Source organism: Zootermopsis nevadensis, unplaced genomic scaffold, assembly GCF_977971745.1.
Source record: "Zootermopsis nevadensis isolate Lab colony 2312 unplaced genomic scaffold, Znev_1.0 Znev_ptg000006l, whole genome shotgun sequence".
In the NCBI taxonomy this organism is placed as follows: Eukaryota; Metazoa; Arthropoda; class Insecta; order Blattodea; family Termopsidae; genus Zootermopsis; species Zootermopsis nevadensis.
In genome coordinates, this window is record NW_028259138.1 from 6,221,547 (window position 1) to 6,234,494 (window position 12,948).

General features: G+C 38.1%; 2 protein-coding genes across 2 annotated transcripts in view; both read left to right on the forward strand.

The window, feature by feature from the left end:
- The first annotated feature begins 4,604 nt into the window (after nucleotides 1–4,604).
- Nucleotides 4,605–6,958, forward strand: Jra (Jun-related antigen). Its single transcript, XM_022060180.2, has one exon. It carries the CDS (start codon nucleotides 4,799–4,801, stop codon nucleotides 5,708–5,710), a length of 912 nt encoding a protein of 303 aa, XP_021915872.1. The 5' UTR covers nucleotides 4,605–4,798; the 3' UTR covers nucleotides 5,711–6,958.
- Nucleotides 6,959–7,078: 120 nt separating this feature from the next.
- The window catches only part of Dhc98D (Dynein heavy chain at 89D), a 286,807-nt gene continuing 280,937 nt past the window's right edge, over nucleotides 7,079–12,948 (forward strand). The window contains exons 1-2 of the mRNA XM_087343616.1: nucleotides 7,079–8,861; nucleotides 9,955–10,053. The gene's annotated coding sequence lies outside the window, so the exon portion shown is untranslated. The remainder of the gene's footprint in view (nucleotides 8,862–9,954; nucleotides 10,054–12,948) is intronic.

Genomic DNA, 12,948 nt, shown 5'->3' on the forward strand with positions numbered 1-12,948 from the left:
TTGATCTTTTGTCATCACATCCTTTTTATTCCCCATCTAGTGATCGCAGTGTGAATATGTTCCCTGAAATAGAGTTAATTTTATATTAATTTGTGTGTAAACAATGTGCTTATAATTTAAAAAATCATATTGATATTATTTTGTTGAAGCCAGGTTTCAAGTAGGTAATTTCCAATGTAACGGAAAGTCTTAAGAGGTAAGTGAGAACTGTAGTGATAAGATATTGCCATTATAAAACAATTATTGATAAATTTCAGAGTAACAGGTATACTCTCTACAGTAACAATGTTCTGGTTAATGTAAAAGGATGTTGACCAGATGCAAATAAAGTGACTAGGTTTGTGATAAATACTTTAATTTGTGAAAGTAGTCCTAGGAGTGGGGCATGCCATAGCTCAGGCAGCTAACCACTGGTTTCTTATTGCAGAAATACAGCTTCATTTCTGGGTGACTGGTGGACAAAGTGGCACTAGAACAGATTTATCTCCAAGTTCTTTGGTTACCCCTGCTAATCATCATTCCATTATTGCTGCATATTCATTTATCACTGAGGTGTGTTCCCCTGACTAAGCTGCATACCCTCAGTTCTAAGTCGTGGGCTTCAGCTCTGATGTGGCACGTGGCTGGTCGCAGAGCAAAGATGATTTAGGTTTTAATTAGTCTTAGTGCACATATAAAATTCTGTAAGAATACATCATGTCCTAAAAACTTTTTCATCTATATTTAAGAGATTTTAATGCACTTCTGTGATTATGTAGCTCCTTACTGGTACGGTGTCTTACTTTTTAACAATTTTACACAAATATAATAATGAACAGGAATTCTAATGCACTTTAGGAACTTATCAATTATTGATTGTTATCTGCTTCTCTTCCAGAGTTCGCATAATGTTTCTGCTGTAAAATTAAAGTAACGAGAACAAGATTGGAAAGGTGTACTTTGTGGAATGCACTGACACTCCAAAGGTGTTCTTCATGCTACATAATATTGCAGTAATGTTATTTGATGTCATTTTTGAGTAACATTATGTTCCAGTAATATCCTTTTGTCATTCATGTGATCCTATGTTGCTGTGTAGCAGCGTGTCCCAACAATTGTATCAGTGTTTTGGTCATCATTGCACAGTTGTTCCAACAGTGAGATAATGGCATCCATTGTTGTGTGGTCCTGCAGATTTCTTGTCTTCTGGGAAAAAATGACCATGAGGTATTATTTACTCACAGTAAAGTATGAAAATGCCTAAAAACAAAGCCTACAGAGAAGCTGTTTGGCAGTTATACTGGGGCACAACCCCTCCACTGTGTGAGATCTCTGTGTTCGTTGCCACGTCTTCATGTTCCCGTTCAAGTAGAGTCATACACTGCCTGAAAAAAAGTAAAATTAGGATCAAGTTCAATATGAACTGACTGGAAATACCAATCCCATAAATTACTGAAATAACATGGCAAGAAAAGTTTACAGATGTGGTTTTGTATGGCCTAGTTATTGTTGCAACAATCTGAAGACATTACAAACAGGGATAGGCCTATAAACTCTAGAGAACACCTAAAAGCCACAACAGATAAATTATTAATCAATCAATCAAAACAGTCTTGACAAGCAGAGACAGAAATCGCATTGCAAAACGAGGAAGCAGTGATAAGTGTTTGTAGGTCTGCTGGCTCTATGTGCACAGAACCTCGGAAGCCAATAACAGCTGCTGCTGCTGCACTGACATTTCAGAAAAGAATAAAGTTTTCTTCTCCTTTAGGGATTTAGCACAGAGTGAAGATAAAAAATACAAACTTCAGGATTGGCCCAGCAGACAGTGTAGACAGAAATATATTTTGGGGTTGGCCCACAAAGAGTTAATGAGATATTTGTTTTGTATTATGTGCCAGTTCTGTGGGAAGATTGATAAGAAGTTGCATTTGAGCCTGGATGGCTCAGTAAAGTGGAAGATCAGGTTTGAGCTCCTGCCAGGTGCAGGATGGGAGAATTCAGCCAGTATGTGAATCTGACCATTTATGTCCATCTATTGTGTCCAAATAGATTAAGGAACCTCCTAAAAAGGAGGCCCTCTGCTTCATATAAGAGTGAAAAGACGTAAATAAATAAATAATTATATGTTGAGTACTTTTCCAACCAGATGTAGGGTGACGTGTGGTCAGCACGACGAACCCCCAGCCATTGCTAGTTTTCCTGACCGGATTACGCTACTCATTGTAGCTCCCCAATTTCCTCGCGATGCTGGGTTGGCACGTCGTTCACCTCTGCTTAGGCAGCAAGTCGGCTTTAGCTCTCAGAGGGCTGTTACACCACGGATTATTATGTTGAGTACTTTTGGACATGAAGAAGATCGATAGACATGATGTCCCCAGTATCTATTCATATTGTGCAGGTATATAATGAATACATAAATATTGCTTTTCCTAACTTCACGTTTGCATGTGTCATCACAGTTAATCTGGCCAGGTCTAAAATACCAATAGCTAATCTTAAACTTTTCCCTGTACCATTAAAACATTAGTGCATCGTACCATCAGCCCAGGTGTTTTTGCAGGTATTTAAATTTGAAGCGAGATGTTACTACATTGGAAGGGGCAGGGCCCTTTCAATTTCACTGTATTATGAGGAACAAAGAGTTATAAGGGAAAAAATAAACCAAAAATACTAGAACTATTTTCGAGAGAGATCATGCAACATAAGTTAACATTACAGAAAATAAGTTACGCATTCAATGTGGTATGTGAATTCCATTTGAGACGAGCTATTCTCATTTTTTTTCTAGCCCATATTACAGTATTGAAGTACATTATCTTCCAAATTTTCAAATGAGACTGCAAAGGCTTCCTTGGATAATATGTTCATTATCTGTTGGATATATTTATCAGTCTTTATATATGCACTCTACTGTATTATTATCAGGTCTTAACTTCAGAAAATTTACCATAAAGCTCATGTTCTTTGCAGTACAAATATATAAGAATAGAAGCTTCTATGGGGACTAGAAGTGATAAAATTTCAGGCAATGAACATGCCAAGGAAGTGTCTGTTTATGAGATTATAACTGAGACAAAAGAGTTACCAAATTGCACTTTTGTTCCTGATTGACATGACTGAATTCCAAGGATTAATTCCTTTGCAGTACCAGTATATTATAGGATGCCTTCCTGAGTTTGTATCTTATACATTTGCTGTGTTTATATAATGCTTTGTAATGGATTACAAAGATTTACAGATTGGTACAGAAATATTTGTAGATGTAGAACTTATGTTGTGTCATTATGCAGTCTTATAGATTGATGTGTCTACCATCTTCAGGGGCACAGCGTTCACAAAGATGCTGTCGAGTTTACAGACTCATTAGTGTTAAGAATGTTCACCGGATCTGAAATTTAACATTCATCTTTTTTATGTACAGTGTTAAGACATTCATGAAATTATGTTGATGTCTATACCATTTTCATAAGTTCATACAGCTTTGTAAGTACTATTTAATGTCTATATTTTGCCTATTTTCACTCTATAATGAAGTATGGAATAATTTTGGGGGGTAATTCATCAAACAGCAAAAATATATTCACTTTACAAAAGAAAATTGTTAGTTTAATGGCTGCTGTCAAACCTAGAAATTCATGTGGAAGTCTCTTTAAGAGATTAGAGATATTAGCTCTTCCTTGTGAATACATATTCTAGTTAATAGACTTTATTGTAGATAACCAAGAACTTTTTCAAACTAATTCTGCTGTACACTGTCAACACAAGGAATAAAATTCAGCTTCACAGACCAATTGCCAACCTCTCATGATTTCAGAAGAGTGCGTATTATGCAGGGATCAAAATTTTCAGCAGTCTGCCATCAAATCTCACAAGTCACAATTTAATGTAGCATTAAGAAGATGCTTAATTACACACTCCTTTTACTCTGTCGAATTTATATTGTTTAGAAATGTGAAAATTTATCTTCTGTATGTAATGTTAGATTTATTTGTAACTTATCACTAGTTTAGTTGAACCTTTTGTTTGTATTATGTGAAATTTATATAATAGTATAAATTATACTTTATAATATGTATAATATTATTATTATGACTTTTTCCACATCCTATTGTCACCTGACTATCTTATTGATCCATGGAATGTATGTCTGTTGATTTTTCTGTCATTCGTACGTTATTTAAAATTATGTGTATCCTACATTTAGAGATTTTTATCTTGTTTCTTACTTTACACATACTTTTTGTTTATCGTGTTGTTGGTGTATTAATTTCAAAGTTGTAATCGATAATTTCGTACATTCCTAATCCAATCCTCCAAACAAGCTGACCCTGGCATAAATTTTGTTTCTTAGACTTCCCTCATAATTTGTTTGCGCGTTATACTTTCGACCCGCCCGCCATGTGATAATATTGGTGTCTCGCTCTCCCTTTCTTCGCATGCGTGGAAGTTCGAGAGAGAGAGAGAAAGATGACCGCATTATGGTTTGTGGCTCGACCAATAGCGAGCGCGCTTGGCACTTCGCAGAAAATAGATGCCGTAATCGCTAACCAATAAAAACGTAGTTTGGTGACGTGATGTGTTAAAAATAACTTTTGTGAGTCACAGAATATAAGCTGTACGGTTGGATAAACTTGATTCACAAAGCTGCAACTGAGGAAGCAGGTTACACGTTAGCAGTTGTACGCGAAAACTTCGTAGTCACGGCGCCTGTTCGTATTGATCGCCGAAGTGAGTCATTCTTGTTGTGGTTGAACACGCGGTGACAACCAGCGTTATTGTTGTGTGCAGTGGTTGTGTGGTGAGGGACGAATTTCATATGAAGAGTGAACAGCACGATCTCTTGATGGTTCGTAACTGTGTTCCTCCCAAGATGGAGACTACGTTTTACGAGGACCACTCTTTTCAACATAGGTTAAATGGTGATGTAAACCAGTTGAAACGAAGCATGACTTTGGACTTGAATGCGTCTCGGGGGCCAGCGAAAAGGCCAAAATTTAATGCAGCTGTGACCGCGGCCCCAGTGTTGTCCTCGCCTGATCTCAACATGCTTAAATTAGGCTCTCCTGAGCTTGAGAAACTTATAATTGCACAGCAGAATGGTTTGGTTACAACGACGCCAACTCCAACACAGATATTATTTCCCAGGACAGTGACAGAAGAACAGGAGATGTATGCACGCGGGTTTGTAGATGCATTGAACGAGCTACATACGAGCGATTCCAGCCAGATGAGCTCAACGGGAGGTTTGCAGCCCGTAGATGTACCTGTCACCAGCAGTAACAATATTGCAGGCGTCGGCGTCACCTATACAACGCTGGAGCCACATGGTCAGGTTGTTATCAGTCAGGCAAATTCATTCCCTCCAATATCGTCTGCTGGTTACGGTATTCTGTCGTCTCCAGCTCCAGCCATCATGGTGAAAGATGAACCACAAACTGTTCCAAGTCTCGGATCGACACCACCGCTGTCTCCCATCAACATGGAGTGCCAGGAGAAGATCAAACTGGAGAGGAAGAGGCAGAGGAATAGGATAGCAGCTTCCAAATGCAGACGACGCAAGTTGGAGCGTATTTCTAGACTAGAGGACAAAGTAAAGCTTCTGAAAGGTGAGAACACAGAACTCGGCAGTGTTGTGCATAAGCTGAAAGAACAGGTGTGCCAGCTGAAAGAACAAGTGATGGATCACGTGCACAGTGGATGCCAAATAATGGTGTCCGCCCACTTCTGAACCGAGGACTCCCCGGGATGAAACCCGGCGATGTGTGTGTGTGTACCAGGAATATCCTTGCCTCTTTATTTACGGGTTTGGTTTTTAAGGTAACTTGAGATGTAATAGTCACAACAAAAGCTGTAACATCAGCTTATACTTAACATATAAAAGTGTCTGTATTAATTTGTATATCGGCCTGTCTTCATTCAGTTAAATTTTGAAAATTGTGTAGGAAACATGCCCTTATATGAAAGGGTCAAAGGTATGCTCAATTTTGAAATCTGCGTGGAAATAGTCAAGTTTACGAAGAAAACCGAACTTTAGTTTTCAATACCTACGTGATATAGCAGTTGGGAACGCATGACCGGTCCAAGTGCGTGGAAAATAAATGGTGCCTGGCGCGAGGCTAGTTTAGCAGCAACTGGCCTTGTCCGAACTTGCGTAATTCATCGCCACAAGCGACGTCATATTGAGAACAGGATTAGTTTGAAGTTGGTGCCCCCTCTCATCCTTCAGACGTTGCAGTTGACAACGGTTTTATTTCCCAAAGGGAAACTGATAGTATTACGAAACTATAGTGACTTCTTTTTACATTTTTGTCGTCTTTGATGCTGAGTGTGAATTTACAAATATGCATTCCTGAATCGATAAAGTGGACATATGTTTCATACAGGAAACATTCACATTTCTGGCCCCCTATTATAAGTTATAGGAGGTAAATGTGCATCTAGTCGCAACCCAATGTGGTAATACTTTCGTGTGTGTGTATATATATATATATGTGATTTTTACATGCTGTGCAAAGCTATATTTACCTTATCTTTTGAATGGTTTGCTAAGCAGGGAATTTTTAGAATTTTCGCTAAGAGCCGTTTTATATTGAAAAGTGCTGAGCCGCGAATATTTATCATTACCAGTTTTAATTGCTTGTTGTGTGATTTAATATTTGAAAGTGCTTTCAACAATTTGTAGAAAATGTATTGCCTGTTGGCAGTCTACATTTGTAATGCAAATCCTTCCAATATGCAATGTGCCTTTTGAACAGAGATTTGAGTTTTTGAATCTATCAGAATCCTCATTTTTTCTAAACAAGTTACAGGAAAGAAGCTCTGGTATGTGTATATACATGCATTTTCTACAATATATCATTAGCATTCACCTTCAATAAGATATTTTTGTGTGCTGGTATGTGATCTAGAAGATAGATTCCATAAATCTTTTTTATGAATGACTTTATTTTTGAAAAAATAAATTGATATTTGAGAACATGGTTACTGTTATTTACCCTAGCAATCCTTGAATTTGTTGAATCCGTATTGTTTGGCTTAGCTGTCACTTCCAAATATATAGAATTATTTTACAAGACTGTCTGAGGATGTAAAAGTACTTTACCAGGTAGTAAGGGATTCGTGCTGTAACAGTAGTTTCCCCTGTACTAAATTTTTGCTTCACAAATAAGAGGACGTGGCTTTGTAGCTGCAATAGTGCACTTTGATGATTTACAAGAGAAACAGTTTTTTAAAAATTGTGAACTGGTAATATGAAATTAAAGTGGATAGGTTGATTCTGCACTTTATTCTATTCTTTCTCCAGATTGCAATGGAATTGAATTTTTAGTCTTTTATTTATTGTTGTAATTTATATCCTGGAAACAGTTGGTACATCCGTTCTCTAAATAGTTATGTGAATTATGAGATTACTCTTTATTGCACACCCTCCATCACTAAATGTTACAAATAATAATCTGACCTCATACCTGAAGATATAATTTATAATGGTGATGGGAGACTTGTTTTGTAGTGATGCACAGTAAAAGCATAATATATTAACACTTGAATTGTAAGTTGTCTTGTTTCCATGTGTATTTAGAGAACGTGTACTCTAAATGTGAAATATTTTGTATAGGTATATTGAGACAGTTTGTTACATTAATTACTGGCACAAAATGTGCCAGTAATGCACATGGAGGGGGTGGATCATCTCTGAAAGTACTAAATAGATGTTAGTGCAGTATTTTATTTGAGGGGTACAGTAGAAGTTCATTTTGCATCAGTCCAATAGAACTCTCGCTTAACACGAATTGTAAGTCATATTTTATTGAATTTCTCAGAAACAGCTTAGGATAATAAAAGTGGGTATAGTGCATGACTTAAAGTAGACCTAATTTAATATTTAGAGCTTTAAACATTTTTAAAAAATTATTTAAAATAAGGAAAACCAATTTATAACTATAGTGTGATCAGCTTTGCAAGAAAAGATTTGTATTTGCAAAAGATGAACATACGGGCCAATGGGTTGATAGTTATTTGAAAAATGACTGAAAGATTTCTGTGGAGTAAGTGGAATCTTCTTTTTTTCTTTCTTTTGCGTTATATTACATAAGTTTCTTTATGTGCAAACAAAAGTAAGTTAACTAATTGTTAGTACAGATGGTTACCATTTGTACTGCCTGAATAGGATTGCAGATTGTCACAAACTGCCATGAAGTGTAGACTAAAATTTTGGTCCTCCAAATTAATGTAATCCCAGAACCCAACAAAAACAATGTCTCAGAAGATTTGTAGCAACAAACAGATTCATCAGATTGTTTCTACAGTGAGTATTTTTGATGGCTGTGCTGACAGCATGACATGAACATCATGTTTCTTAATACTAATGGCACAGCTGCCAAATATCCAGATTGTATATTAATTTATTTACATGCGTGTACTAATAACAGTGATATCATTTAAACTGTTTAAATCCATTTACCTTGATTGCTTGAAATTTTCAATAGCGTCTGGTCTAAGGTTAAAATTAAGAGTCCGTTACATTGAAGCATTTCCTTTATTCAGACTGTTGTGCTGAAAACATTGACAAATGCCCACCTATTTAATACGAACGTAATTAACTTGATGATTTTACCAATACAAAAAACAATATGGATCAGTGTAAGAATTCTCAGAGGTGTTATTATCAAAAGCATGAAATTAGAACAAGCACGACGTTTTTCGGTCTGCTACTAATGTAACACGTGACTTCCCTGCCGCTTACGTCACAGGTGTTTACTTGTCTCGGGAACAAAAGTTAGTGTATCACGATGAATGAACATTTCATAAGCAGCAGTGAATTCTGATCTGGAAGTCAATCATGCTGAAATGCAGTATTATCAGATCACCACATTACTAAGGTATTGTCATTATCATGTTGTGTTATGCAGTAAAACATTTATTTAGTATTCCTCAATTTTTTGTGGTCTAGCCGCGCACTGTTAACCAGACTGGAGCATTCGCCATTTTCGTCTGGCAAACCCTGTAAAACGTGTGACACAAACTTCCTTTTTCTACCGCAAATTGCTTTTACATATTCATGGATCGTTTTTGGTGCCCTTCAGCAAAGACTACAATAATAGCGAGTTCTCAACCTCTAATTAATTGATCAGTAACAGTGGGTTTTCCTGAGGAGTTTCACGTCACGTAGTCTACAAATCTGTTTACAAATGGGGAACCTGAACATGTTATTTACAACACAAAAATTAATACCCTACGTGATACTAAATGAAAACTGCATATAACCCGTTCAACGTAGAAGTGCCGTTTCCAGGCAAGGGAACTGTTGTTTGTTATCTTAAGTACTAGCTGGGGAGGGGGGGGGGGGGACGAAAAGTGTCTTTTACGTTCTTCCGTTGTACAGCCTGATACGAAAACGTCAATCGCCTTGAATCGTTTTTACGTTTTCTACTATATCGCCACCGGTGACATTTCTGTATCACCAACACAGCTTATCAATTTACGTACCGTGTTCCAATGGATCGCCACTGGCAAAGAGATATGTTTAATTTAAACACGTAAATCACGTAATGTGCAAACTTTATGTTATTTTGAGTGGTTATTGTACGTGTTTGTTTTGTGACGTATTCGATATCCCATTTGTCATTCCGACTAACTTTTGGATGTTTGCACTTGAGGATTTGAGTAAATTAGGTTAAATCGGAGCGTCATATTGTGATCAAATTAGATAATATTTTATTGGCCGTCTTCACAAAACAAATCAATCTTTCATTCTCTAGCGCTCAAAAACACGTCGACATGCAATCGAGCTCAAGAGCATGTCGTATTGATTCGTTGTGTGAAAACGACCAATAATAATATTAACTAATATTATCATACTTGAAGATGTCAATATTTAGTTGTCAAACAAGAATTAAAACGTGAAATGGTTGTCGGTTGATCAGTAATTCGTTTACTTGTCGTAAACTATATAAGGCTAACTAAAATTTGCAGACTGGCATAAATTTAGCAGTGAGCCGCTACCAGTCCACAGGCTACAAGCCTCGGCCAGCCACACGACTTGAGGGAGATCAGTCTGCGTTTGACAATCTGGTGAGTATCACAAAAAATTGTACAATCAATTCTCTGTCATATTGGACTGACCAAGGCATTATACAGGCCATTGCATTACATTTGCTATACTTTAATGAATTTATTATACAATTCCGGTATAATAGTTCAAATTAGGCCACGAAAGCTTTCTTCCATATCTTTTCCAATTCATCGTTCATTAATCATCCTGTCATTCGACGCTGTCTGAGCTACTAACAGCGTCGTTGAATAATACCACAAATAAATTAAAGTGGTAATTGTTTATGCTTAGATTGCACTATGCATAAAATGAATGTACAATAGGGAGATCTGTCCGCTTGTTTCCTCTATAATACTATTTAAGAGGTTTTTTTTTCGAAGCTTGGTTTTGACATTTGTAAAACAGTTTAAATCAAGCGTTTATTTATATTTTTCATCTGAACGGCTGTCCGTACAAAAAAAGTTGAGCATGGTACAAATTATACAGATCTCGTTAAAATATAAATGATATATATGACTGTATGCATTGAATCTGTAACAGTTCTTTGTCTGCAATGAAAGGTTTTGTCCGGAATGTCTGAACGTTGAGGTCATTGCAGTATGCCATATCGCAAAGAACGCATTTGTTTGTAAGAACATACCACTAATAACCACAGCTCATCTGAAGACGTTGATAGAATTTTAATTTATTATTTCATCCGGATTCGTAAGAATTTGTTATGAAGCAAGTGTTGTCGATCTTAATGGCAGTCATGAATATGTATGAGAACCTCGTACAAAATCTTAGTCTGAAAACCTGAAGGGAAGATGCTACTTAGGAGACCTAGGCATTGATAGGATGGTTAAAAATTGGCCTAAACGAAATATATTAAGGCCGCCATTCACGATCGCTCCATTCGTCCAAATGGCGCGGTGTCGCTCCAAAATTGTACCGTGAATGCGGAAACTGAAGTCCATTGGCGTGGCGTGGTGGGCTCGTTTGGATATTCTGTCGAGCCATAATCCATCCGATCGCTCCATCACTCCATCGCGCCATCGTATCGTGAATGGGGGAATCGGCGATCGAGTCACTCCAAAACGGTTCGTGAGTGGCGGAAACGTGGTCCATTCTCATGCCAGTCTGCCACGAGCCTTCGTCCAGTGAAGTCCAAACTTGTATAATGTCGGGTCGTGAGTTTGTTATTGAGGTGATTGAGAAATATAGAGAGATGCCATGTTTGTGGCAGATAAGTAATGAAGACTTTCATGATAAAGCTAAAAGAAGCTTAGCAATGGAAGAATTGGTGGTTTTATTTAAAACCAAAGATCCTACCGCCAACAAAGAAAATTCCCTTAGAAGTTGCTTCAGAAAGGAGCATAAGGACTTAAATTGCTTCTATTTAAGAGCCATTGCTTTGACCACTTTCGTTTTGGTTTTTTTCTTTTAATATACAGGCATACTGCCGTAGCTAGTACCAATTCTTCGTCCATCGCAAACACCACGCACTTCACAGAGTGACAACAAACCGCGACTGGCGTGACGCGACCGTGAATGTAGTACGTCTTTGGACGACATCCGTTTGGACGTCATCCATTCGGATGTCATCCATCTGGAGCGATCGTGAATGGCGGCCTTTAGGGCGTGGACTAGGTTCATCTGACTCGAGACAGGAATCGGTGGTGGTTCCCTGTGTACAAGCAGCAAACCTTTGGGTTGTATGGAAGGTTAGGGCTTTCTTCTTCAGCCGAGTGATAGTTCCTCAGGACGGATTCTGTTCCGTGTAGTTTTGGTTAGATACACATTTTCTTTTAGCAGGGGACGAATACATCACATGCATCATAATCAGTCGGAGGGTTCACTCATTCGCTCGGAGGAAATAGCAGTGTCCGATACAACTGGATTAGAGATACACGAGACCTGGTTCGGTCGTACTCGGCCCGCTGTCGAGGTCAGGAACGTTGCATCGTTCATATAACTATTATTATCTGTGGTTTCAGTAGCTCGTTGACATAGTTTGTGAGGTGGACCATGCTGAAGCCGGTATTATTAAGCTATTGTTTGACTGCATCTCACTCGTATCTGTCCGCACTGATGATTCTATTGTATGTGTTGCTACTTATCATTCTTATTCTTCAGTTACCACAGTTTACGCCCTCTGGCCTGTTCCGATTCAGATTTAAATGAAACAACGAATCTATCAGACATTTTGTAGGGCTCATTGGACGGGGGATCTGCCCTTCGAAACACCTACGAAGCAAAACGCATGCCCCGAACGGGAGCTGTCGAGGCTTAAATCGCTCGTTCACTGTGTTCGGTTATTAATATTTTCTGGACAAGTTGCTATATGGGAACAGAAACTTCTTTTTGGAGTCCAGAAGTAATTCCTGTAAGATAAGACAGCTTGATAGCTAAGTGCGAACTTGGCCATCATTTACCACATGTGACATGAAAGAAGATTTGAGCGCAATACCAGTTTGAGGAAGTTCTTAAAACTTCAAGTTCATTGGAAATGTAGCGCCATTGAATTAGATTAGATTAGATTATAATATAAAAGATTAGACTTCGTACCAAACCCCTAATACGAAATGAAAAATATCGGTCACGACATCTATATTCTTTGGATTGATACACATCTATAGCCTTTCTTCATGTAGAAGTTTCGGTCAGCAGGTTTTGTAGGGTGTAGATGCCAGCGTTTGGGAGAAACTATTGTTTTCACCAGCATGGCTGAAGTCGCGATGCTGGGAAATTGTGAGGTTGGAAAAGGGAGGGTGCGGGCCATTCAGGGGAAAGGGAGAAGGGGGGGAAAGGTTCCGGGCGAACAGGGAGTGCTATCTACTTCAGTGATAAAGGTAGCAAGCACCTGTGGAACGCCGATAAACTTATATCAGACCACACAACGCAATTACGCAGACGACAGCCAGCCGTGTTCATGC

Excerpts from the sequence above, each read along its gene's own strand:
- Jra (XM_022060180.2), top strand. The coding sequence starts at position 4,799 with ATGAAGAGTGAACAGCACGATCTCTTGATGGTTCGTAACTGTGTTCCT.